We start from the raw sequence: 26,794 nt of genomic DNA on the forward strand, positions 1-26,794 counted from the left end.
AGATCTACAATAAATAATGTTATTAACTTAATGAAAGGATATTTTTAAGAAGATTCAAGTTTTTAAGTTTCGCTATTATTCTGAATGTTTTTATATTTAATATTAATTTTAGGTTATATCCGATTTGTGATCAAATTTTATTAATTTTGCGGATTTGTTTTCTAATGCAAATTATTTAGCCTGTTGCAATTCTTTTGTAAACTATACACTGACCCACAATTATTTTGGACATTCATCTTCACATGCACTGAACCTGAGAATAACGCAGACATGCTCCGATATTATCCTCTGGACTTCCTTTGCCCGTCGCAGTGCCATCACCAAAATGCACTCCTATATAAAATGGCGTCACGGTGCTCTCAATCCGGCATGGCCAGACACCGGTTGAACAAAATTGGGCGCCACAATGGACAGGCTCACAGCCAGGCAACGGTCCGAGACCAGTACCAATGAAATCCTCAATGATACACGGCATAGTTATACGATCCGTACAAGTGCTAAAGAATTGCCTGGCCTGGCGACTGGTTCGTCGACGACGACGTAAACGTAAATCAAAGGCATTACGCAGAAAACCAATAAGATCGAAGCCACCACTAGAAGAGCCGCCGCCGCCAACAGGCCTTGGACGTCGGGAGACACCGGGTTGGGCGGTTGTCGGTGGACTACGAAAGAAACTAAAGGTACCATCATCATCGTCATCTGTGTTGCCACCAGAACCCTCGACATCATCATTGGCTGGTGCCGGGGTGGATGAGGAGGGGGGCGAGGAAGTGGTGGCTGCCATTGTACTAGATCGCTGGGGCATTGGCGTTGTGCTGGACATGCTAGCTGCATTTGAAGATGATGACGAAGACGAGGCAACTAAAGGATCATCGGCAGCTGGGGCAGATGAACTGGCATTTAAGTTCATCATTTGCATTAACGATGTTACCGAGGAGGAGTTGGTCATATTATTTAAAGCTGTTGTCGCAGTATTGCTGCTAGACACGGCTGATGTTGCTGGTGCAACGGTTGAAGCAGTTACACCACCATTTCCCGTAGAGGCTGGAGCAGCATTATCTGCTGGATTTCCGACACCCATCATTCCAATTCCTGTTCCTCCTCCTGCTCCTCCGCCTCCACCTTCATTTCCATTAACATTACTGACTGTTCTAAGCCCTCCACCTCCAATTCTAAACGATTGCTCATCACAAGGCTGATACATTATCGAGCACATTTCAGTTTCCTGTCTCACGCATATACGATAATGTTGATTGGCCAAATGACGTCCATTTTCGGCATAGTTAAAGGTCTGCATAACGCCCTCAGTTCCTGTGTGATATTGCAGGCAACCAGCTGGAGCTCTTTGACTAAATGGTATCTGGGCCACACGTATTTCCCACAATCGAATGGGCAGGAAGCGATTCGAGAGATTTAGATTAATGTCAATTAGCTGATCTGCAGCCGGTACACTCGTTACATTATTGACATTATTGGGGGCTAAAGTAGGACGTAGACTGCCATATAAAGTCGCGGATTGTCGAGGCAAGGCTCGTGCTCCCACATCATAGTACACTGCATGAAAATTTCAGATGTATCTCAAGGCAAACTCTTGTTTCTCATACTTACAATGCTGACCACTGTTCTGACCACATATGGAAAATTCACCACTCGGTCCTCCATTTATGCTAAATGCATCGCCATCGCACACGCCAGTCCGACGGTTCGGTTGCCCTAGTGAAAAATGATAGAAATCGATCCTTAATTGACTGATTTCCTCGCCCATCATTTTCACCTTTAGATTACACCCACTGAAATTGCTGGGCATAAAACTGGGAAAATTCGGTGACACAATGTAAGTGATATTATTTGTTATGGTCGCATTGCAATTGGCCACAAATACACAGCAGACTCCAAATCCCATGGCGCATTCTCCTTTGGCCTGCCAAAACACAATAAATTATATATAAATTCAATCGATTTCAGTTATTATCAGTAATTATCTTTACCTGGCCACCCTTTTGCCGGCATTCATAGGCATTGAAACAATTACCCAATCGACGACCATCATCCGATAAGCATTCACCATCCACAGGAACTGGAAACAGATGAATGACTGGAAAACAAAAGGAAATCGCAAAATGAACAAGTAATCCCAATGAATGACTTATCCAACTAGTAGGAAAATATTTATCTGGATTTTATTTGATTTTCGTGTAAAACTTAGAGTGAAAGACAAAAAAAAAAATAATCCAGAATCTATTGGCAAAAATTTAAAAACCATTTTTCGAACTATTTGGAACCTAGAACTGAGAAAATCAAAACTTTAATAAAATACAAAAAGACGAGCAAATCACTAAAAAAAAATCCTGATGATCTTTTAAATTTAGAAAATAAACAACAAAAATTCATATTAAAAACTTTTGGCTACCAAAAAAGTTAATCCGATCATTGGTAGAAATTACTTAAGCTGATTAATAAAAAATTAGTTTTGTTATTTATTTACTATATGCACGTATCAAAATATTATTTTTTTCCCACACAATTCAATTCTTCACTCAAATTCAACTTTAAATCAGATCAAGTCTACATATTTAAAAATTCATTTATTTTACATGTACCTCGATTCATTTAGCTAAAAATAACGTATACGCGTGGTGTGCCGGTCAATCGATTAGTATTAAAAGTAACATACGGCTGATAAATATCATAATGTAAATGAATACAGAAAACTAGCAATGTGTTTTTTCTTCCTTTAAGGGAAAAGTGTCATAAACTTTCGAAAGAAAACTAAAAAATCAATGATTTCAGATTTTTCATTATTAATCTTTTCCATAAGCTCTTTAAAATAGAACTGAAAAATCTTATTTAATTTGTGGTGAAACCTTTAACTGAACTCTTTGTGTATGTTTTAGCTTACCCTTGCTGCGTCTGTTCTGGCCATTATTATGGGCCTCCATTAGAGTCTGATTGAGTGTCTCTTCCAGCTTGATGCTGTATGAATCGTTTAGTTGTTCTCCAAGCGATTGATCCTCTATGGTTGACTCTAGTTCAGAGTCCATATCCATAAACATTTGCATTTCCTCTTTAGACTGATCTTCCTTCTGTTCGCTGAGCTCGTTGAATTTGTCGCTCCAAATATCGTAATGACGCATGGGTGGCCAGGCTATTTCATTGGCCAATGATGCGGATTCTGATGCTGATGCTGATGATGGGGCTGCTTGAACTGGCCACAATGTCAATATGCAAAGAGTAGTAATAACAAGAACAACATATGGTTGGAGCAGGTTGCCATTACCACAGCAATGGTAATGGCAATGGCAACAACAACCGGCTCCAGTTCCAGTCATAACTTTCTTTTTTCTTCCTCCACAACAAGTTGGCCGCCGCCAACGGAATCGTAATCTCACATTTATATTGCATTTGAATTTGGACTTTGACTTGATGGCAGCATTTTGGTTTAGCGACAACATTTTTATGGCTTCCATGTGCCCAAGTGTTCCAAAAAACCCAAACTGTGACTTTCAGTCTCCTGACTCCTGCTTACACTCTTCTCTTTTACCGATTTTTGTTTGCTTTTTCTTGGCTTAACTTTGCTGGTTTTTATTTATATATTTTTTTTTATTTTGCGCGCGTGCGTTTCGCTGCGATGTTGAATGAAAAGTGCGCCAGATCTCCAGCTGTCCATTGGCTTTGCTTTGGATGCTGTGCCCGAGAATCGTGATTCCGAGGCGCAAGACTCTCATACTGCTGACTGACTGCTTTTCTCCCGCTTTTCTCGCTATTGCGGTCTCTAATCTCTGTGCTATTTTCGGCGGTGTAACTGAAGCCAAATGCTGCTCCACTTATGTACTTAAACATATTTCTTTTCCATTTCTTTTATTTATTTTTACAGCTCTTCTTCTTAACTAAAGTTTCTTGAACTGTGTCAACCACATTTCAGCTGATAGGAGGAGTAACTTTGAACGAATATTTTGTACTCTTTATTCAATTAGTTAGTGTATTACCCCCCTCCTAGTCATCATTTTGTTTTTTATTTTGACTTTCATTTGCATACGTATATTTCACACGCCTCTCAACTTATCCCTTTTGCATATTTAATGGCCGTAAATTTAAACTCACATGTTCACACTTTTGGCGCTTTGCCGGACTGGCAGGCCAACTGGAACAACTGGACAATGCTTGAATTAGCCAGAAATTGGGTTGGCTTGCACATTTTTCTTGCTGCATCATCCTTACCCCCCCTGCCCTCCCCTGACCACCATCAAGTGCCAAACATTTCTGAATGAATCTGATACCTGGGGTAAATTGGCCAAGTCAGTGTAGACAGAGAAAGAGAATATATAAGTATACAAAACAAAAAATCAGGTTAAACAGCTCTGTTGGTAATTTACGTTTGTCTCTCTACCATCTTGTTGTTGTTGAGCAGTGTCCAGCTAAGCATAGAAAGCAACCGCAACGAGGCGAGGAGCCTCCATTATCATCATCATCATCATCATCATCATCTAGATGCATGTATATACATACATATGTACATATGTAACTCGATTAGATTTATTGCAAGTGTTTTTCGAATACAATCTATTACCATGCAGACCCCAATGCAGATTTTTAAGTGAATTACAAGAGCAATTTGCATAATTCAGAAAATATTTTGTTGCATTGTATTTGTAAGTTTTGTAGAAAAATAATATATAATAGTTTTACATCTCTCAGCAAAATACAAAATACACAGAATAACAGTCAAAGACTAAAATAGTACACAAAAAAATTAAATGTATCTCATCAGCAAATAGTTAAAACAAAAATAGAAACAATAAACAAAGAGTTGACCTTCCAACATAATTGGATTCTTGCTGGAAATATTTAGGCTAATTGCAAAATCATAATAACAAAAAGAAGTAGTTCATAACTTAAAAAAGTCTTTCAATTGAATTTTTCATTTCGAATTCCATTTTTACATGAACCTCAAATGAAATGAACTTTTCGTTTAAAATTGATTCGGCTTCAAGCTGACTAATTTTAAGACCAGTTAAAATATAGTTTTGAGCCGTTTCATTTCGACAAGTGAACGGAGATAAAAAGTGAGATTTTAAAAGGAAGAAACTGGAAAAATATTTAATGACATATTTTTTAATTAATATAGCCATAAATATTAAAGAAAATGAATTTTGACTTCTAGGGGTTAAAAAGATGAAATGCTCGATGAGAATGCACTTAATATTTTGAGTTGAGTATTTTAAGTTTCTTATTTTTTTCTTAAACTTAGGTCATAGTTTTGTTGTTGTTGTTGAACTTTGTACAATGTGTTTGTGTCGGGTTAAATATTAGGGCATAAATTAGCATTAAACATTAGATTCTAGAGTGTTAGCCAAGTGTTAAGGAGAAGTAGGTTTTGTGTGTGTGTGTTGATGATGCCTATAGATGCTTAGAGCGGCTCTAGGGCTGCCGGACCATGCGGACTTCCTTCCAGTTTACGCCAGACTACATTACACATCTCACGGACCAATGCCTTTTCGCCATCATCCATCTGATCGATGGCACTGCCAGCTAAATTGCCCAAGCGATCGCGTTCCAATTGCTCGCGAACCTCCAATACTTGCAATGCCCGGACAACAGCCTCCGGACGTCCAGGCAATTGTACTGAAGCAGCGGCAGCTGCAGCTGCTGCCACAGCCGCTGCCGCTGCTGCTGCTGCTGCTGCTGATGCTTGGTTATTGGTTTCCTGCGGATGCGGATGTGGATGCGGTGATGGTGCTGTTTTGGGTGGTGCTGGTGTGGGAGTGGTCGATTGTGGTGTAGATTGCTGCTGTTGCTGCTGTTGTTGGCTAATTGTTGGGGTACTTCGTTCCTCTTCCAGCTGTTGTATGCGCCTCTCCAGTGAGCGAACATACTGAAGCGTCTGATCGTTTAAGGTATGAGCATGACGCAAATCCTGATTGAGAGAGTTTAAAATTAGTCTCATTGATTGGGTATTTCTTTAGGATTTTTGTTGCATTTACCTGCGGCAGTTGTCTCTGTTCCGCATAGTTACGCAAAGCTGTTATGGTCTCATCCGCATTTGTGCTCGAACTGGAGCCATCGCCATCGTCGCGTAAGGCATTTCTAGTGGCTGCACCGCAACCAGTACATAATGCATTGGCCGCCACATGGGCACGCTCTTCATCCAGATAAAGACAAAGTTCTTTCAATTCTAGATTATCGGTTATTAGCTCCTGTTGTTTGTCGTCCAATTGACGGAGTTTATTCTGTAAAAAGTATTAACATTATTATTAAAATTCTTAAGGAGAGGGTCATGGGTAATTTCTACCTGATAGGCTGCCACTTCCTGACGCATTACACTGGCCGTATAACGACCAAATCTTTGCCATTCTCTTGCCAATTTTCGACCCTTTTGTCGATCATCGTCCAAGAAGCAACATAAGTCCCTTAGCTCTTGATTATCATCCAAAAGACGTTGATTTTGTTCTTTCAATGCCCTCAGCTCGTTGACCAACGATTGCAATTGACGATTCTGTTCGATGGTCAAGCGTCCAGTGCCATTGGCAGTTGGTATTCCAGTGGCTGAGTGACCCACCACACTGGATGAGGTGACCGAGGCATTCGGGGATGGATGCTCTTGTTCTGGTTTGCGTACAAATTTCAGCATATCCTGTGCTGCCTTGGAGGATTGTTGATGTTGGTGTTGCTGTTGCTTGATGGAATCTGGTATATAAATGGCAGAAAGTTGTGGTATATCCGGTGGATATTTGATGGGTAAATGTGGTTTCAAGATGCCACTGCTACCACCGTTACCACTGCTTGGCTGTGGTGGTGGCTGATATCGCGGTGGTATAGAATGGGCGGGTGCTGGTGCCTTAAGATTGGTTGTACGTAAGCTTGGATGTTGCAATTGATAGAAACTGCGGCGGGTGGTTGATTGTTGTTGTTGCTGATGCTGTTGTTGTTGTTGCTGTGGCTGATGATGATGATGTTGCTGATGTATGGGTAGACGAGATGTGGCCGATGTTGTTGTTATAGATTGTTGTTGCTGCTGCTGCTGCTGTTGTTGCTGTTGTTGAAGGTGTTGGTGTTGCTGCGTTGAATGTTGCTGATGTATTGTGGCCACAGTCTGAAGTTGATGTACTGCTGCGGCTGCTGCTGTTGAGCACTGTGCTGCTGCTGGCGTCACGCTTTGTTGTTGCGTTGATATTGTTGTTGTTGCTGTTGGTGGCAACAAAGAGCGTCTTTGTAGTATTTGATGATGTTGTTGCTGGTGTTTATTGTTAATTGCCTGCGCTGCTGCTGTTGTTTTATTTGCAATTTTGTCACCGCTATTTATTTTGATCAAATTATTAACCAAACTTGTTCCACCGTTTGTTGTTGCTGTTGTTGCTGTTGTTGTTGCTGTTGTCGTTGTTGTAGCTAATGTCTTCTGTTGTAGTTGTCTCTGTTGCTGTTGTTGCTGCTGCTGCTGTTGATTGCCGGACATTTTTAAAAATATATTCCTTATTTTGCTTTTGCCTTGTGTTTTATGTATTTCGTCTATGTAATAATGTCTATGACCTCAAAGCCATAATGCCAAGTCACTGCAAAAACAAAAATAAAAAACAAACACATACATAAACATAAAATCAAAATGGGCGAGGCACAAATGAAAATAAAACGAAAATAAAAGGTAAAAATCGTCTAATGTAATTTATGCGACAGTTGAGGGTTTTGCACCATAATTAAACTGCCATTAGGCTCGGCAACGACTTGCAGACGTTGATAGAAAGTGAAATGAGCATTTATCGCACCACTGAAGCCATGACACACAACACACACACACACACACACACACACACACACTTAGAGACACACACATATACATATGTATATATCTTTGAGTCTAGTAAATGCATCGAAGCGTCGCATTAAGTCGCAAAAACTCACTGAAAAGCCCTTGTATCCCCATGCATATAACAAAATTCCTCTAAATGCTGGCTTCCGCTTCTGGTTTAAAAACTGAAAGCCAAAACATAATGCAGAAAATCGGTTAGAAAAAAAAACTTATCGCAACATTTGTATCTTAAAAGTGAAAATCGTTCATGGTTTCATGACTAACCACAGAAAGGCAGACAGACAGACATACAGCACATAAATGCACTCGCAGAGATGAGGGCAGACAAATTGAATTGTTAGGGTCGTCAGCCATGACATAATGATGACAACAATAGTGATGGAGACCAGAAATTGGGAAGTGATAGTTTTACTGCTTCAGGAAAGCGTAGATTTAGTACATCTTTTGAGGGAGGATTGTAAGGCCAAGATAGGATATCCTTTAATTCTGAAGAGTTCGACAAATGTGAACAATGATTTTCTATTCATTTGATTGATCGAATGAACCAGTTAGTCCACTTTATCAGTCATGGACAAATCTAGGGAGGAATCCTCGATGGGCTTGGTCAAAATACCCAACCTCGAAAATAGTTGAATTTCCTGAGCCAAAAATCTTCATTTTCTAGTTGCACAGTGTTTAGATCCCTTTATGACCTCAGCATTTCTATTCATTTATTTCAGTTCTCGGTCTCATAAGAAACTGAATGTCTCAAATATCTATTTGAAAATTGAACAAACTATAAAATACTTTTGAATATTAAGTTGATATCACAGAACTCTGGGTTTTGTTTAGATAGGAACACGAAGATTATAAGGAACTTTTGTTTTGTACCCAAAGGAAAATTTGAATTTCATGTATAAAGGAAATGTTCTTAATCATAAAATTTATGCGAAATGCTTATATTAATGTTAATGGTTGATGACATCAACATGATCTTGTTTTGTATTAAGATTAATTTGTCTTTTATTATCCCATTTAGGTAGTATATAATTTTTATGTCAAGCCATGAAAGATACATTGAATACATAAGTAAACTTTAGGATATATGTATTTGTGTTGCTTCTTTATAAAACCAATTTAATTAGATTGAATGTATATTTTCAAATTTTTCTGTATTGTTATATCATTCCAGCCAAAGTTTAACCATAAATATGTTTTAGTAATCACCTTTCAAATTGATACTGATTAGAGAAATAAATCATCAAAAATGATATTTTAAATAAAATATGTATATATAAGTATACATTAAACAAAGAAATCTAGCTTTTTGCAAACAGTTTTTGAAAGAGGCATTATGGAATTGCTTTTTATTAATAAAAACTGAGAAAATGCACCTACATTTTTAATATGAAAAGGAAAAACATTTTGTTGATCATAAAAACCTTTGTTTCCCTGTAATTTGACGAAGAGTACTTAATGCTTTTTTAAGGTGTCTTTTCAAAAGGGTTCTTGAATTCAAACCCTGGCACACGCTATGAGAAATCGCGCGAATTTGCAGCTGATGGGGTTACCATACGGTATATTTACATTTACACTCTTACGTATATGAATTACACTCGTAAGTTTTGAGCTATTTAAGCTGTCAACTTGCCAGTCTAGATATATCAGACCAAGTGGTCATCTTCCCTCTTGCAATTAGCTTACCACCCTAGCACAAAAAAAAAGAAGAAGAGCAAACAGCAGCTGCTCCTCTATGCATGAAATGCCAACAGGTGTGAATTGTAAGTTAGTCGCGATATTTGGCCAAGGGTTCAGAAGAAAAGAAAGGAAGAAAAAGAACCTACCCAAAGCCCTCGAGGAGCGTCATCGCCAATCGTCTGACTGGGCACAGACAAATATACAATAATAATAAAAAAAAGGAGTCCAAAAGAAAAAACCACTTCCTCCCTCTCCTATCCACTCAGTGAAAAACAAAAGAAGAGAATTACAGAAATAAGCAACAACAAAAAAAGAGAGAATTGCGAAAAATAACAAAAGAATGTGGTAAGGCAAGGGCCAGGCTTGGCCCTTTGTTTTTGGGTTTGTAATATTGTTGTTGCTGCTGCAGTTGTGACTCTTGCCACACAGAGTGTGGCATTCTGAAAAGAAAACTTACAAAACACAGCAACAGTTGTAAATCATCGAATTACCTCAAAATAATAGCAATCGCTCTCTGGCTTTGGGGGCTCTCGAGACTACGTTTTGCATTTTTTTCTTTCTGTTTTTTGGCCAGAAAATGAAATTGCCTAAAAGCACAGCAAAACAATGCAAGAAGTCAGCCAACTTCTCACTCGTAAAGTTGTAAGAGGCAAATAAAGGATGATGATGATGATGTTGGTGGAGGGAGAGTGCATAGAAGGCGGAACAGAAGAGGAATACCTTGACTCACAGAATCCAAACTCATTTTTTTCTTCCTCTGCTTTTTTGGCGACTTGCAAAATGAAGAAACCCTCCAAAAAAAACGACAAAAAAACAAAATACAACACAACAAAACTTCGTGTGTCAGTTACGCTTAATGAGCACAAATATTGCTCTCATTGTTGTTGTTGTTGTTGAAGATTTTTTGCTTTTGATTGCCCTGCCGTGCTTAAGTTGAAGGGGCAAGTCTTAGGGGGCAAGAGAATCAGCTCAAAAGTTGAAGACTGGAACCAAAAAAACAGACAAAAACTGAACTGAACTGAACCAAACTCAACTGACTCTCAACTGAGCTCGATTTCAATGAAAATGAAGATGAGTCGCCGTTGCCGTTGCCATTGGTCGATCCAGTCGGAAATGCCAATACTTAAGTCGCCTCCCCTTGAACCCTTGCCCACCTACAAACCTCACCCTACCTCAGCCTCAAGTCATGAGAAATCACACACAAGGGGGAAACGTAATGAAAAGCTTTTGGCAAAAGGAAAAAAAAAGCATCTCACTTAAACTTCATTATAAAGAAGTTCAAATACTCTAATGAAAGGAATCACGAATGACAAAAAGGCTTCAATTGCTATGATTATCATTGATTTGATTGGGGTTCTCATTAATAATTTACTTTCAAATCCTATAAATTAATTCTAATTTAAGTAAATGTCTTGTTTTAGTTTCTCTGTGACTCCTTTGAAGTGAAAAGCAAACCCTTAATGAGCCGTTTCGTTTACAAAATACTCTAAACTCTAATGCTTTCTATTTATTTTTGAAATTCATTAATAGCTTTGGGACTGCCCAAGCTAGAGTATTTAAATGAGAGGTCTGACATACATATGTAGGCATTCATATTGCGACTTAACCTTTCCCTGTTGTCTATACAAATTCTCCAGCAAATAGCAAATCATCACCTGGAGTTGGAGATCGAATTGGATTCGGGAAGAGAAGCTGGTAGAGGAGGAGAAGCGGAGGAAGGGTAAGAAAAAGTTCAAAAATTTATTTAAATATGCGTACATATGACTGACTACGAGTATGTATGGCCTTCGGCGCCGTCGTCGTCGTTGGACGCACTTAATGCTTATTTCACTTAATTTTGATTGGGATTTATTTTTGCTTTTTGAATACCCTGCCTAAAAGAAAGTATATAATGTCTAATAAAATCTCATTCAAAACGTATATTTTAAAGGTTGAATAAAAGTGAATCTTGTTACATTTATTTATACTAATCTCGAATACTTTTACTATATGGACTTAGTATTGCTTAGGCAGATTTAGTTAATTAAGTTGCTGAGATCTTTGGTAACGTAATGGCGTCAATTTAATGGCCAATAACTATGGAGTAGCCCTAACTAAATCATTCAAGCCCCTTGATTGTGTAGGGCATTTGAGAACTTAATATTCCGTATTCTTTTCTGCCTACTTATGCGTAAGGTAACGCCCTCCTCTCCCACTTCACCATCAACCGAACACTACTTGAACAGAGTCTTGTTTATGACTTGGCATGTGTCTTGACCAAAAAAAAAAAATAAACATAATTCTCTCTGGTTATATTTCCCTTTTTTTTATTGTTCGCACTCAACGAAAACACGACCAAAAAAAAAAAAAAGGAATGAAATCAAAAATAGGCAACTACGTGGCAAACTTTTTGAACTTGCTAATGGTTTTCATTGTCTTTTTCTCATATCTCGTTTTTTGGAGGGCGGAGGCGTTGGCTTCAGTTTTCTTTTACAAATAACAAATTGGTATAATTAGTGGCATTTAAATGCGAACTAACAAGAAGTTGAGTGAAGCCTTCGAGGCATTGTTCGGCATAGATGATATGGATGGAAGGTAACTAGTTGGCATCAGCAATTGGTACAGAAGGTGTTGGACTGCAAAATGATGAAAAACTACAAGTAAAATTCCCATGCTTTGTGGGTGGCTCCATGGGAATTCTATTTATGGCATTAACTTGACAATGAGACAATAAAACAATAGCAGAACTAGCCCTCCAGCAGAAGAGAGTGGCAAAAAAAAAAAAAAAAAATGATAGTAATAACTTTTTAATGTGCTGGACAAGGAAGAAGTTTTAATTTATTTGATGTGGGTTCTAGCAAGTAAGATTACTCGTCAAAGATAGAGAGATGTCAAAAATTATACATAATTTCTATGACTATTTTGAGAATCTCATTTAAAACAAGGCAAACAGATATTTTTAGCAATTACAACAATTAAAGATAATTTGTATTAAACTTTTCATAATATAAGTCATATAATTCATACAAAAACCTTTTTTTTTTTTTTTAGTTTTTTATATCCCGAAATTGGAAAAAGCTGAAAATAGTACTTAAAACTAAATGATTCAGTTGGGCACCAAAAAAAAAAAAAAGATTTAATTCTAGCTCCCACGGCAATAATTCATATTATATTTAGTTTTAAAATCACTTAATTATTCGCCAATTAAATGGAAATTAAGGTTTAAGAAACTTAAAAATGCATAGGTATTTAAAAACAAACTTATCTAATTTGCGATACACCAAAAATAAAGATTTTGAACTTAATAAGACTAATATATGCTTCTTATATGTGTAGAATCCCAACTGTATTAAGTAAAACAAATTAATTTCTTTAATTTAAATCCACTAAAAACCATTTTGCAGCAAGAAAAAATGGCATAGAAATTAAAAAATAAATAATTGATCTGACGATGATGAAGTTCCCTTAATTATAATCAATTTTCAATCAATCTCCTCTGCATAATACTTTTTGGCAATTTTTTCTTTTTATTATTTATGGACATTAATTAGCCAACTCACCAAATGTGCTTAATCAGCTTAAAATCAAACGTGTCTCTTTTTATGGCAAAATTTTCAGATACGTTTTTTTCAATTTGATTATTTTTTTTATTACCCTATATTTAAAGAGCAGTTAAAGCATATTATTATAGCTTATACATATATGGCCAAAGATGACATGAGTAAATCATGTAAACAGCATAAAATTTTAATCTACAACTGGAAATGAATTTTTTTAAAATTTTCTTTTGCAAATTTTTAGCTTAAGTCAATTTGAATGAATGCCACGCCTTGTTTCTTTAATATATAAATTACGTATTGTTTTTTAAATTAATGGTAAGCCAAATCGTTAAAGAGTATTAAAAAGTCTTTTCATCAAGCTGATCGTAGTTAATTTTATGTCATATTTTTTTTCTTATTATTTTTGGCAGTCGGCATATTTTTTTTATAATTTTTTATTTTGGTTTTATTTATTTTACATTTTAAGCATTGCCCAACAGACCATGAAACAAGTGTGTTTAATTAAGGAAATAGCCACGCACAGCTATCCAACAACAGCAATTTAATAAACCCACCGAAAATAATAGCAAAACGAAAAATGTGAAAAAATTGGTTAATAAATAAAGCAATGGATAAACAAGAAAAACAAAGAAAAGAAATAAAATGCTCAAAGTCACTCAAGGTTAAGAAATCTCTTTAGCAAGACAAGAGCACCAGCAGACAGACGGACAGACAGACAGACAGACACGCATGTCTTTTGGCCAACAGAGGAGATCTCTTCTCCTCCACTGGCAATGACAGCTTTTTGGTGGTAAGTGATGACAGCAGCAGCAGCTCCACCGCCACCACCAACAATGGCAGGCTACGAACGAGCACAAAAACCACAAGTCATGTGGGTTAAGTACACTTACTTAACAACAATTCACAAAAACACAAAAAAAAAAAAAGAAAAGAAAAACCAAAAAAAAACGAAAACAAAAAATAATAATAACAGGGAAGGGAAGAGAGAAATATACTGACCGTGCGTACAGACAATAAAATTCGTAATGAAAGGCAAAAAAAAAAAAAAAAAAGCTCAGCTCATAAAGGAAAATAGGATAAACCAGGGCTGAGAAATGCAATTGGTTAACGATTGTATGACTTTTTAATATTTCACATAAATTGCGATGATTAGGCAATCGATTTTCTAATATATATTGCTAATATTTAGCCGATTGGGCTAAATTCGAAACGAATTTCTAGTCTTAACTGTGTGAAAATGCAATGCAATTGGATATTGAGTTATAGATCTAAGTATGCTTACTATACTAAACACATATATATATTTCTATACTTAAAAATAGTTACTATTCCAGAAACTATTATTATATGTGTGACATAATGACTTTCAGTAAGAGTTGTGAGATTTATAAGAGCAATTTTTGGAAAATTTCATGGTTAAGATATGAGGGAAACAGTTGGCATTAATTTATTTGAAAATGGATTTTTAATTTTGTCATCTGTCAGACATCAAGTTCGGTACATATTAGAAAAATAGTTTCTTATAAAGTTTCTGGAAAACTTTTGACCTAATAGAATTTATTTTGATATTAGAAATATCGCTTAAGTAGCCTATCAAACCGAGGGGGATAGATACGTCTCCTGGGAATGTTCAAATATTATTAATTATTAAAAGATAAAAATTCTTTTCAAAAGACAAACACAATCACCAAAAGCTATCAAACTGAAAGCATACATAATTACATAAATTGCGAAATGTTGTCAATTAAAGTAAGATTTTCAACTTTCTAAAACTGAGAGTTTTGAATGCAAGCTTTTAAATTCTTTGGAGCAATAGATTGCATTTCCCATTCCCTTCTCTTACCAAATAGACGGCGAATTTCGTTTGATATCTAAGAATTATTTGTAGAGTTGGCTTTCAGTTTGAAAAGAAATCTATGAACTGGAACTGTATTGGTAATATCTTCCGTTCAGCCCTGATCTAAACTTACTTCACTTCATTTCACCCGTCAATGGCACCCAGACTATACAATTACATACATTTCCAGATTTGCGACGCTGCGGCGGTGGAAAATGTAACAAGAAAACCCCGCACAACACCCACACCCAAAGCGAGAGAGAGAGACCTCACTCCACGGTCCATTGGATTTGCATTGCACGCACCAAAAAACGCGTGGCTTATACATATGTGTATGTATACTTAATGTCCATGGATCACCATCTTCTGCCATCCTATATATCGTTTTTCAAACGTATTCACAACATACATATAACGCCTTCATTGCTTGTATCGAATGACAAACGACAAATGTCGCAAACAATCGCTAAAGCGCAAACAGACAGATGAACGTATCTGTCGACTCCAAAAGACTGCCATGTCTTTCTTTATTTTTTCATGAATGGAGCATACAAAAGGATACCAAAAAGAAACAACAACAACAAAAGCTTACGCCTCCATAAGTCCAAACAAAATGTGTGTGTGTGTGTATTTGTTGAGAGAGGGGAGAAGATCGTCATCGTTCCATTAATCAAATTGGAAACACGCTCTGAGGCATTCATAAGACGATTAAATTGCACGTGACTTTCCGAGTTCTTGGTTTTCTGGAGCTGAAGAAGAAGAAAAGAATATCAAGCGCCAAAAAGATTTATCAATCAACTGGAAAAGAATTCTACAAAATTCTCCTAGTAAACTTGATAGTCTTAAAAATGTTTTCAATATAAATTTTAATATGAAACCCAAATCTCTATTTAAAGACAGCCTGGACCACCCAAGTTTAACTACATTAAATATGTAAAACAAAAACAAAAACAAAAAAAACTATAAACATAACAAACCATAATAAAGGCATGTGTAGCACAGTAGTAGGTAAGACAGACTAATATACCGAAAGGCAAGACACGAAATACATACATACATATATTTTTGTTTTTCGTTTTTCTTTTCTTATTTACAACAATGCAAAAGCGAATAATAAGCAAAAAAAAAAAAAAAAACAACCCGGCTAAAGAATTATAAACTCAAAAGAGGTTAAGCGTTAAGTCAAGCTTTGCTTGCGGTGAGAATGTGAGAAATCGAGTCGAGAAGAGGAAGAAGAAGGAGGAGGTGGAGATTGAAAGCGGCTTTTGGCTAATGAAAAGCTTTGATGTATAGAAGGTCAAGATTTTTCATTAAGCCACAAAATTGCCGGGGTGGGAATAATTGCCATAAACTTATATGTATACACTTTCCAAAAAAGAAAAAGAAGAAAGCTCAATGACAATATAATTAGATACTTAAAATTACTGTATGCTAATTTCTGGTGCTCAATACTTAACGCTAACGACCAATCTACCAAGCGAAGATGGTAAAGTTAATATTGAGGTCCTAGGTGTCTGCAAAAAGTTGCCCATGGGCAGAACATTTTTCTAAAAGGCTTGATTGAGGTAACAACAACAAGATAAGCAGAGCTAGCAAAAGGTAAGGTAATGATTGCCAGTAACAGTTTAAGACTTGGTATTCTCAACCCCCAGTGAGAACAGCTTTTAGATCCATTTTTAAACTCTTCTTGACATTACTTAATTTGCAATTTTTTCTTTAAGTATAAGGCCCGAAATAAAATTCAAAGAAGCTTAAGGCGATTTCATCCGATCAACAAACCAAAGTGATTAAACTAAATTGACATATCTCTCTATGCATAATAAATTAGTTGATCATTCTTGGAGTGAAATAAGATTTCCAAAGACAAGCTTATTACCAATGCATGGAACAAAGTGGAAAGGGGATTGGTTTGAAATGCCATTAAAGAGACGGAAAATATATTTCGATTTGTATATAAATTCTGCACCAATCCCAAATTCTTCAATCTGCATTTCTTTGGCTTAAACCTATGTATGGCTTATGGTTTATGAGTAGTCATTTACGTCAAGTCTGGGTTTGAATGTGAGTTTGTTAGAATTGAAATTGGAGTCTCTGTTTGAATTTGAGTTGGAGGTTATACGATGGTAAGAAGGAGAGAGAGAGAGACAGAGAGAGGGGGCAAGGGAGATCAGACCAGACCAAACCAGACCGCCCGTCGATTGCCATAAACTTATTCATTTCATGCGCAAATTATTTATGCATGTAAATTAGCAAACAACAGCAACAACAAATGTACATAAAAAACAAATATAAGATACTAAAAACTAGCATCTTAAAAAAAAAAAAAAACATTTTAGTTTGTAACTTTCGAATTTATCGCCAGAACCCCATCATCATTATCATTACCACGCCCTCGAAAACAAAAAAAAAAACAACAACCACAACAAAATGGACAATATTATGGGTTTACTGTTACAACAAATAAATTGTTGAAATATGCAAATTGTCTGAACAAAAAACTAAAACATTAATCTTAATGCCAGCATCAAGAGATGTAAACAAATTCTTTGCCAAAAGCAAAAAAAAAAAAAAATAAAGAAGAAAACACAACTAAAACTCTGTTTAAAAGTTTTTAACAAATGTGTTAATGTGTGTGTATGTGTGTGTTGTACTGTGGCCTGCTAACCCACTAAAGTTCATTTGTACAAATATTTAATTATCTCTGTTCTTTTTTTTTTGTTACAACAACTGTTTATTTTTTGTATTTGTTAGGTGTTAAATTTTTGATATTTTTGTGTAATCATGCTCAAAGTTTATTTATGCTAATGTTCAGTTTCTTTCATTATGATATTTTTTTGTTGTTGGTTCTTTTTTTGTCTGGTCAGTGGGGCTTTTCATTTGACCATGTCTACTTTCGATTTTAGTTCTTTTGTTTGTTGCCTTATTAGAATACCACAATGAACCGCTTTTGGCCCTATTATGGTCCTCTATAAGACACTCGACTGACTCGACGTGGGCCGAGCACATTCGAGTTGAAATTCTTTAATAATATTTTCACAGTTGTGTGTGTTGTGGGTGGCATTGAGTGGACAACTTCAGATCTATGTACATAGACTAATCAAAAATTGTGGAGGTTTCTGTTTTTCCATACTTGTATGTCTAAGTTTTAGAATTCATTAATATTACCAAGTTTAATTTGTTAAATGAGTGGGTAATCCAAACAATTAAGCTAAACAAATAACTTTGATATCTATTGATACAAGAAGAGAGAAGGAATTTTTATAGAGCTTGAAATAAATTAAACTAAAATGGTTTGACATGAAAAGAGAGATTTTTTTTTGAATTTATTTTCCATATTTTCCCTTAAGCTCAAATTGCAAACATTTGTTTCACTAAAGTGGTAAAAGAAGTGTACATTTAATACTAGATAACAACTTTTCTTGAAATTATTACAAGCTATTACATAAACCTCAAAATCTTATTAACAGACTTTGATAAAGTCTACCCTTGAGATATACCTATAATATATAGCAAACTAGTCATCCATTTTCAAAATCATATTCATACCAAAGTCGGAAAAACAATAAGAACTCAGAAATGTTAGACAAACAAGGCTATATAAATATGTACATACATATGTGCATTTTAAAAAATTCTTTTAATTTATAAGGTTTTTTCCGAATATACTTAAATTATCGTATTACATATACATATGTAGTCATAAATAAGCTTGTTCTCTAATCATATGTGACTTCTTTGTCGTGAAAGAACTTGACTCGACTTTAACTTTTTCTTTGAATCAGTTTTGACTTCTTTTCGAACCGTGTCTTAAGTCATAATTGACTAGTTTTAACGTCAAATCTAACCCTTTTTTAAAAATCTTACTTGTTATCATCCGAGAATGATTCAATCTAGAGCAACATTTTGAATCATGCCCTCAGAGTGATTCTTTATCATGACGTATTTTAATCATGTAAGAAAAACAATCTATTCAACACTCTTCCAAATGCTTTATGCTAAAAGAAACTTATTTATAATTGGAATTCCTTTCAACGACTTCATAGTAATTAAGTATTTTGTATGTACATACAACTAATAAAATGTAAATACATTTTGTTTTCTTGTTTGCTTTTTTTTTAGTGATAAATAAATTATTGTTATTTTCAACTATTACTGACATTTATTTGTAAGGAGGTATGTTATGGTGGGTTATGAAATCTAGTTAAAGCTGCTTACAATTATATGGTTAAATATTTTTTAGTGTGAATAGTGATATTAAAAAAGCATATAGATAGATATTTAATATTCAAAGGCTTTAAGATGATTTATGATTGTCTTATGTGTTCATGGCCATTTCTAAGCTTTAACTTTGCCCATCTCACGTACTTGCGGGCCAAAGACGACGTGAAAGAATCACGACAAACAAAAAACACGCACACACACACACACCATAAAAAACAAACCTATAAAAATAGAAGAAAAAAAAAAAACAAACAACAAGAAAAAGCATTATGTAAGCATTAGCACGCTTTAACCTCCATTTCTCCCGCACTTCCCCTGTCAGTCACTTCCCTCTCGCTCTCTTTCTCTCTATTGACTAGAAGTCAAAGCGTGAACAAACCATAAAACAACACAACGGCAATAACAATTAGTGACAGTTGCCTCCCGATAGCCAACTTGCCACCTTGCCACCGCTGCGCATGCGCAATAAATGCCATCAATACCAAATGCAGATCCAATTAATTTTCTATTAACAATTTTTATATGATTTATTGTTGTTGTTGTTGTTGTTGCTGGTATTGCTGTTGATTATAAAAAGCGGAAACCATTAAAATGATTGAAAGAATCGAGAAACAAATTCTATTTCCTTTCTGGGACAAAAGCCGCTTAAAGAAAGAAAATACCTTTTGTGACGCTACAAAACTTCCGGATTGTAAAGAGATCTAATAAAGGAAAACACAGTGAGAGAGAGAGGGGACAAAAACGAAATTGAGTTTGGGGCAAAGTGAGAAGGAAATCAATGTAGGTATATACTTACTATATATATGTATATATATGTGTAGTAGTATATAAAACTCGGGCGCAAAGAAACTGCGCAAAAGGCGAAATAATTTATGAACTAATTAAAAGGCGCAGTTCGTTGTGATCGGTCGTTGTTATGGGGTAAAAAAAGTATGTAAGGGTAACCCAATACTAAAGGCATCAGATGATGTGATGCGATGCTCGAATGCCCAGATTCATATGCTGGGATGCTGGGTTGGCTGGCTGCTTGGTTGCTTGTTGCTCTTGTTTATAAATCAAGTCACATTAAGTGTAATAATAAACGCCAGATTGAAGCAGAGCGGTACTAACCTGTTTTTTTTTTTTCTTTCTTTTTTTCGTATGTGGCAAATTGAATAAGTCATAAAAAGAACGCGCAACCCAAGGCGAAGGGAAAAAAGTATGTAAAAAAATTAATAAAGTGGCCAAGTTCTTTAGGTGGATAATTATGGAGAGCAATAATAAACTGTACTTTATGCCAAAAGACAAGGACTTCAAGTTACCCTGCAACTAGGCTCAACTTTTATAAATTGACGCCAAGTGATCTAGTTTTATGCGAAGCCTATTTTTATATCGGAGACATATAGTTAGGTTAAACTAGAGTTGTAAGGAGAATATTCTGTTAGAATTTGGTTGAAAATTTGGAGACGGTTGCCTTCCAACAGAATCCAAACTAATTAAATAAAATACCTAAGGCGACTTTCCTAGTGCTGTGGCCAGGAGTGTGTTTACGGTGAAACACCTTTGGCGTGGAGTAGCGGATCTTGGTGCAGCTCTCCAGCAGTTTCAGGCAGGAATCTTTTAACTCTTCCTAGGATCCGCAACTTCAACGCAAAGAAGTTGCGATCTCTTCAGTTTAGCTGTCTCCAAAGAGCATATGTTCTATGTATTTAGGTTTAGCTGACACTAAAGAACAATTTGCCGGATTCACTGTTCAAATACACCTCCCTATGGCCTAATGGCTACAGGGTATTTGAAAAGAAACAAAAAAACAACAACAAACTCTGAAGAGTTGGAGAAATGTCAAAAACTTACGCTTCATTGCCAGTTCAAGTCTCAGTCACTGGCTAACGATAACGACAACAACAAAATGCTGATGGCACAAATTATAGTCAAGCTGAAGACCGGCAGTAGAAAGCTGCTGCGGCTGCGGCTGCTGCGTTGTCTCGAGCCCCACAATTTCCGCCATTTATGACAGTCACAAATCGAGTTATACTCACACACATACCAAAAACCATACCATACCATACCAAACCACACCGCACCAAACCATGCCACAAAACCATTTCATACCACATCAGTCGCAGCCTTTCCTCAACAAAGTCTCTCAGAGTCTCTTTGGCTGCTGCTGTAGCAGAGAGTCCGCGTACTTTCTAATTTCTAAGCGTACTTTGTTTTTTCGTAAACTCCCTCCTGCTGCCGTTTTTTTCTGTTTTTGATGGTTAAAATACTCTTCTCAGGCTTGTAGATGTTGGCTATGTTATCAAGTTTGCTATGAAGCCGAAGAATACTTAACTCCTTCCTCCTCCGCCCACTCATAACCATTTAGTTAATACATATATGTGAGGTCTGTTCATTTATGATCCTATAAAAGGAGTGGGCTCAATACAGAATCAGTTTTATATTTTGACTCCTGATTTGAGTTAAATTTTCACACAATATTCTTGAAATGCTGTAAACATTACTGCTTTAAGAATCCTCGTATTTCGCAACGAGAAAGGAGCAAATAGCGAATTTTTCAGAATAAAAGGATACTGAATCATTAAAATAACAAGAAATGTTTTTACTTTGAATGATTTGCAATTTTATATAATAATATTTCAGTTTATTGTGTTACAAGAAAATACATCTCCAATCGGTAACCAAAAGCCAGCCCTATATGTATAAACGACTCTCTCTCCAAAAAGCGTTTCTTGATTGTCATTCGATTTGTTTAACTAATTTTAGACTCATTTAAATGCTATTTAACAATCTTTTTAAGAGGAATGTTACTTTTACAACAAATCTATTTAATTATATGATTATAATCAGAGATCTTTTGAGAGTTAAACGTTAATTTAGAGTATTTTCATGTCGTGGTTTTAGAAGAAATAAAAATAAATATTTGTACAGTTTATTTTTATTTTTCATGTCATTATTGGTACAAACAAGTTTGAAGTTTTTTTTTTTTCTAACTCTCTCTCTCTCTCTCTCTCTATCTATCTGTCTATCTCTATCTCACTCGTGTATCCATTAGATTGTTTCATTTTTGTCGGCAACAAAGTGTTAATGTTAATTTGTGCATGCAATAGAAAATTTTGTTGCTGTTGTTGTTGTTGTTGCCGTCGAGGTCATATACGCGTTTAACCACTGAACAACCGAATAGGCGGTAACATTTTGCAGATTTCTTTGATGGTAGCCTAAGTGATGGGAGGAGGTCAAATCAGTTACAGTTAACGTGTTGTGCCGTTGTTCTCTTTTGGGTGGCATGGCAAGGAGAAACTAACACCACTCAGAATAGACAGAATTGAGGCGTCGTTTTCGTATTTTTACCAGAGCAAAAGGAAAGTGGATATGTACGGAACGGGATGAAATGGATATGTATGTATGTATGGACATACAGGCAGGTTTGTTTTTTTTGTGCCTCTTTTACTTAACTAGTTTGTTTGGCTAATGAACTTGAAATTGGGTTTCGCTGTAGGCTTGAGGTTAAATATGTTACCATGTACCAACATTTACACATATTCTACTCGTTTGTTGTTGTGTTACATGGCTAAAAGTTTTCTAGAACAGAACAAGAAGTTTTGTAATTGCCTTTCTACCATTTATTAAAGTTAACTTGTTGCCATTTATATTCAAGTTAGTGAGATCTCCACTTTATTCGAAATCCTTAACTTTCAGGGTAAGTCGCAGGTTATAAACTTAATTTCATATTTAAAACTAAAAATTCAGATTTCTTTTCTTTTATTGTGTATCCCTAATAGAGAAAAAACTGTAGAAAATTAAGGTATACGATTCATCTTTAAAGACCGTTTCCCAAAGAGTGTAAAGTCTCAAACTTCGGGAAGGAACATGCAGGATCATCACTTCGTATCCCCACTAGCCTGACGAAAATCTTGTAGTAGGTTGGTGGAATGAATTTCAGAATTTTGGAAACCCTTTTGTTAAAGTGGCTTTGTATTGTTCAATGACTTAACTAAAGGCTAATTTATTCTACTTGAATACAGTCTTTAGAAATATATTGGACTTGTGTCTCATTGCGAATTATATGCTATTGCTCTTTTACAACAATCTATTCAGAAGTTTGTTTCGGTTTTTGAAATAGTTATCAATTATTAAGAAATTTCTTTCAGTTATTTACGTTGAAACGCCTTCAAGCATCCTCTGGCACTTAAGCATCTCAACTTCGTGGTCTCTAGTTGTCATTTCCAAAGGCGCGCCACCAATTGCCATCCTCCCTTTCTCCTCCCTACTTCGGCTGGCAATTTGTGTGTGAGAAAATGTGGCAAAACGGTGCATGCAACGCTTAATGGTAAGGGGGAGCAGTTCATGCTGAGGATGGCATGGTGAACGGGAGGAGCCCCAACGGGAGGCCACATAACTGAGAGCCTAAAGGAAAAAAAAAGCATGTGCAATGCATTGCAATGCGGTGGCTTAACTCAAGTCAACTCTGGACAGGAAACTTAAACTAGTTCTAGTAGCAACTAGCCAACTTAACTGACTTCTAAGTTGCTGGCCATAAACTGGGACACTTGTTGCAGCAAAAACACCAGGGGCAAACAACAGGAACAACAACAACAACATTCGCTCAATTGGTAGGAAATCAAAGATCGTTTCAAAAATATCTGAAACTTCCCACGCAAAAAAAAAAAAAAAAATAAAGAAAAAAATTGAAAGAAACAGCCCAACCCAGGGAAAATATAAAAAAAGAGAAGCCAACCTAAATTGCCTTAATGGACCATGAAGACTTGAGATACCCACATACCCCATGCCCATAGCCGGCTTTGGCAGCAGGCGCGTAAAACTAAACACAACAATAAAAATACCGCCCAATTAAAAAAAAAAAAAAATTTATATAAAGCGACACAGAAAAAAACAGAGCAGAGCCCAGTCAAGATAAAAAGAGGGGTTTGATGTGTAGGGGAAACGAGATGTCGATGCTGCGTGGATAAGCCCAAAAGGAAAAGAAAGTTTTCTTCTTATCCCCCTTTCCCCCCACTATGGTCGCGGTCTCTTATTTCTTTCCAGCCAGCGATTTCATTGACAAAAATATTTTACTTTGCCGACGTCTTTTTTATTTTTCTTCTTTTGCCTCTTAGCCGCGTGCAACGAACTTTGCATGAGAAGGTCCAAACCAAAAATGGGCTTAACCCTGAAAAGCCCCCTAGGGTATTTAACAAAAAATTCCTATGAACTGTGCAAATTCATCAAGAACTTTCGTTGAGAATTTACGATTCATGTATAGTAAAGCCAAGATCCTCGAGATCTTGTTAATCAGTTGAACAAGATAACAAGACAAGACAAGAACATTAACGATTTGAAATCCATGAATCACAGAGCTATGAAAAAGCCCCTATAGGTATGCAATTTATATAAACAAACTTTAAACTAACGATTGTCATATGGATATTACCATTGAATAAAACAATTTGAACGTGGAATTTTGAATATTTTAAAAGTACCTACTAACTTTAAGTTACCTACCTATTTCACATATAATGCTGTTCCCAGTTTTCAAAAATATTTTGTAGCCACTGTGGCCCTAAAGACATTTTCGTCAACGTGGTATATAAATAAATTCGAATTTGTTACCTTTTAGTAATGTTTTTACCATCTTTAATCTCTAAATTAGAACCATTTCAGATAGGATTTCCTGCCGTAACGTAACGAAATGAAACGATATTGATGACCAAACCAGAACCCATTAACCATGGCTTCTTATGTTTTAAGGAACCGGTACTATAAACTTTGCAGTGATTGCATTTACTCACTTTAAAATCGTTCCTCTCCCTAGTATCGATATATGTATGTATGCATGTATGTACATAAATTTGTAAGACATTGTCTTCTTACTTTAAGTGTGACTTTTACATCACTTGGAAGTTCTTAATCTGTTCAAGTAGAAACTACAATAAATACTTTTAAATACAACACGTTAATCCCAACAGTTTAATAGTCTGAAATCGATACTAAATGGGTACTTAGACATTTATGTGTGGAAAGACTGCAGGATAAAAGTTCTTTAGTCTAGGACTTTAGAATATTTTTTTTTTAAATGTTGTATCAACATTTTTGTAAAGTTAATGAATATCATTTGCTTTAACATATATAAATTTTGAAATTTAATGAATGGATACTTAAGTTCGAGTTCTCAAAAATAATATGTAAACTCACCCCCCAAAATAAAATTTGTAAAAATTGAATTTAAAGTGGAGAAAATGCAGGTAGGTTTTTTTTTATTTTTGATTTGGCTTTTAATGGGTTAATGGGTTAAGGTGGCTATTGGCATTAGTTACAGTTTGATCTTCTTCTTTTTTTAATGTTGTTGTTGTAGTTAAGTTTTCGATACATGAAATTGACTTTACATATTTCAGGCAGCAGTCGCAGTCGATGTAACAGGTTGTTGTTGGCTCTCTCACTCACACTCTCTCTGCACACACACAGACACACACACACACACAACATATCAGATAGCTTGCTGCTTTTACCTGTTGCAGCAAACAAGAAGAAGAAATATCTTGGTCGGGAGGCTGCTGGTTTTTGTTTGATCTTGTGTCTTATTGTTGAGCGTTGTCATGCATCTTTCTGCTTGTTATTTGTTGGTTTTTCTTTAACTATCTTCCTCTCTCCCTCTCTGCATCTACCTTGCTGGTTTCTTTCTCTTGTTTCACTGTGATATTTATTGGCGCATATAAATGCCTCAAAATTGATGTTATTGTCATTGAACCCCCCCCAACTCTCCCCTTCCGATCACCTTGCCCGCTTGAAGACATTCTTTCTTGTCCTGTTTGTTTTGAAAATTGATTTTCCTCTCTTGAATTTTTGTTTTCTCTTTTTTTTATTGTTTAAATATAAGTTGGTCTGGTATGGGGGTGGGGGGAGGTTGAGGGAAATAAATGAAATCGGTAAAGAGTGGGCGTAACTGTTCACATAAAAAGTGGGCGTACAGGCAAGAATCAAAAAAGAAGGAGGAGATGAAAAGGGCAAGAGGAAGGGAATAGAGCAATTTCTTTTTCTATTTGGGATAAGGCAAATGAGTTAATTTTTTTTTTTTTTTTTTTTTGAGTGGGCTCTCCCGAGGGGTGTGTGGTGTGGGTTGTTGGCTGCCATAGAAGTGTGCGGCAAGAGGGGATTAAGGCATGTGGGCTTTTTCGTGGGTTGCTGCTGGAAAAGGAAAATTAGCTAGGCTAGTCAACTTACCTTATATGACGATAAATGTATGCATATGATTGCCGCATATGTATAAATGTATGAATGTATTCCAAATGGTAGAATGAAGTAGAATTTCCTTTGCGCAAAATCACAAATATTTGCGCATGCGCAACTGCCGCATTCCAGGGATACACACACACACACGCGCGCACGAAAAGGAGTGAGGGACACAAACACAAACACCGATATACAAATGCAAACGGTTAGCCGCCGTTTTGCGGCAAATTGTTTAAGCAGACAAAACACACACAACAAATAATTTATCAATCTTTTAACACTATAGTTTAATTTGTTTACTCACTCAACACACATACATACATACATATACGCATGTGTGTATCTGCGCACGCAATTTTCGCGTTTTTATTTTTGTATGTATCTTTTATTGGCTTGAATTTTCCTTTTGCCCTTTTCAAGTCAACAAACAACAAAAAGAAAAAACAGACGCCGTCTTTTTTTTCGCAATTGATCGACAAGACCAGCCCAGTTAGGCCGAATTTGTACTTTGTA

At 36.0% G+C, this 26,794-nt stretch overlaps 2 protein-coding genes across 2 annotated transcripts; both read right to left on the reverse strand.

Annotated features, from left to right (window-relative positions):
• Positions 1–238: 238 nt before the first annotated feature.
• Positions 239–3,467, reverse strand: LOC137580699 (uncharacterized). Its single transcript, XM_068294816.1, has 6 exons — positions 3,374–3,467; positions 2,900–3,205; positions 1,989–2,095; positions 1,609–1,921; positions 1,144–1,554; positions 239–1,101 (listed from the first exon to the last, which is right to left on the reverse strand). The coding sequence occupies exons 1-6, from the start codon at positions 3,465–3,467 to the stop codon at positions 239–241; spliced, it is 2,094 nt and encodes a 697-aa protein (XP_068150917.1).
• Positions 3,468–5,054: 1,587 nt separating this feature from the next.
• Positions 5,055–26,631, reverse strand: Ccdc85 (coiled-coil domain-containing protein 85). The gene is made up of 4 exons (XM_068295155.1): positions 26,273–26,631; positions 6,290–7,547; positions 5,982–6,227; positions 5,055–5,914 (listed from the first exon to the last, which is right to left on the reverse strand). Exons 2-4 carry the CDS (start codon positions 7,448–7,450, stop codon positions 5,408–5,410), a joined length of 1,914 nt encoding a protein of 637 aa, XP_068151256.1. The 5' UTR covers positions 7,451–7,547; positions 26,273–26,631; the 3' UTR covers positions 5,055–5,407.
• Positions 26,632–26,794: the final 163 nt, after the last annotated feature.

Source organism: Drosophila tropicalis, unplaced genomic scaffold (assembly GCF_018151085.1).
Source record: "Drosophila tropicalis isolate 14030-0801.00 unplaced genomic scaffold, ASM1815108v1 contig_845, whole genome shotgun sequence".
Taxonomy (NCBI): Eukaryota; Metazoa; Arthropoda; class Insecta; order Diptera; family Drosophilidae; genus Drosophila; species Drosophila tropicalis.

What these genes read in the sequence shown, in the direction of transcription:
- LOC137580699 (XM_068294816.1), bottom strand. Translation starts at nt 3,467, where the DNA reads ATGGAAGCCATAAAAATGTTGTCGCTAAACCAAAATGCTGCCATCAAG. An exon ending in CCAGAACAGACGCAGCAAGG is followed by an intron (nt 2,096 to 2,899) that starts GTAAGCTAAAAC and finishes TTTGTTTTCCAG; the next exon opens with TCATTCATCTGTTTCCAGTT. An exon ending in TCAGAACAGTGGTCAGCATT is followed by an intron (nt 1,555 to 1,608) that starts GTAAGTATGAGA and finishes ATTTTCATGCAG; the next exon opens with TGTACTATGATGTGGGAGCA.
- Ccdc85 (XM_068295155.1), bottom strand. Translation starts at nt 7,450, where the DNA reads ATGTCCGGCAATCAACAGCAGCAGCAGCAACAACAGCAACAGAGACAA. An exon ending in AGGAAGTGGCAGCCTATCAG is followed by an intron (nt 6,228 to 6,289) that starts GTAGAAATTACC and finishes TACTTTTTACAG; the next exon opens with AATAAACTCCGTCAATTGGA. An exon ending in AACAGAGACAACTGCCGCAG is followed by an intron (nt 5,915 to 5,981) that starts GTAAATGCAACA and finishes TCTCTCAATCAG; the next exon opens with GATTTGCGTCATGCTCATAC.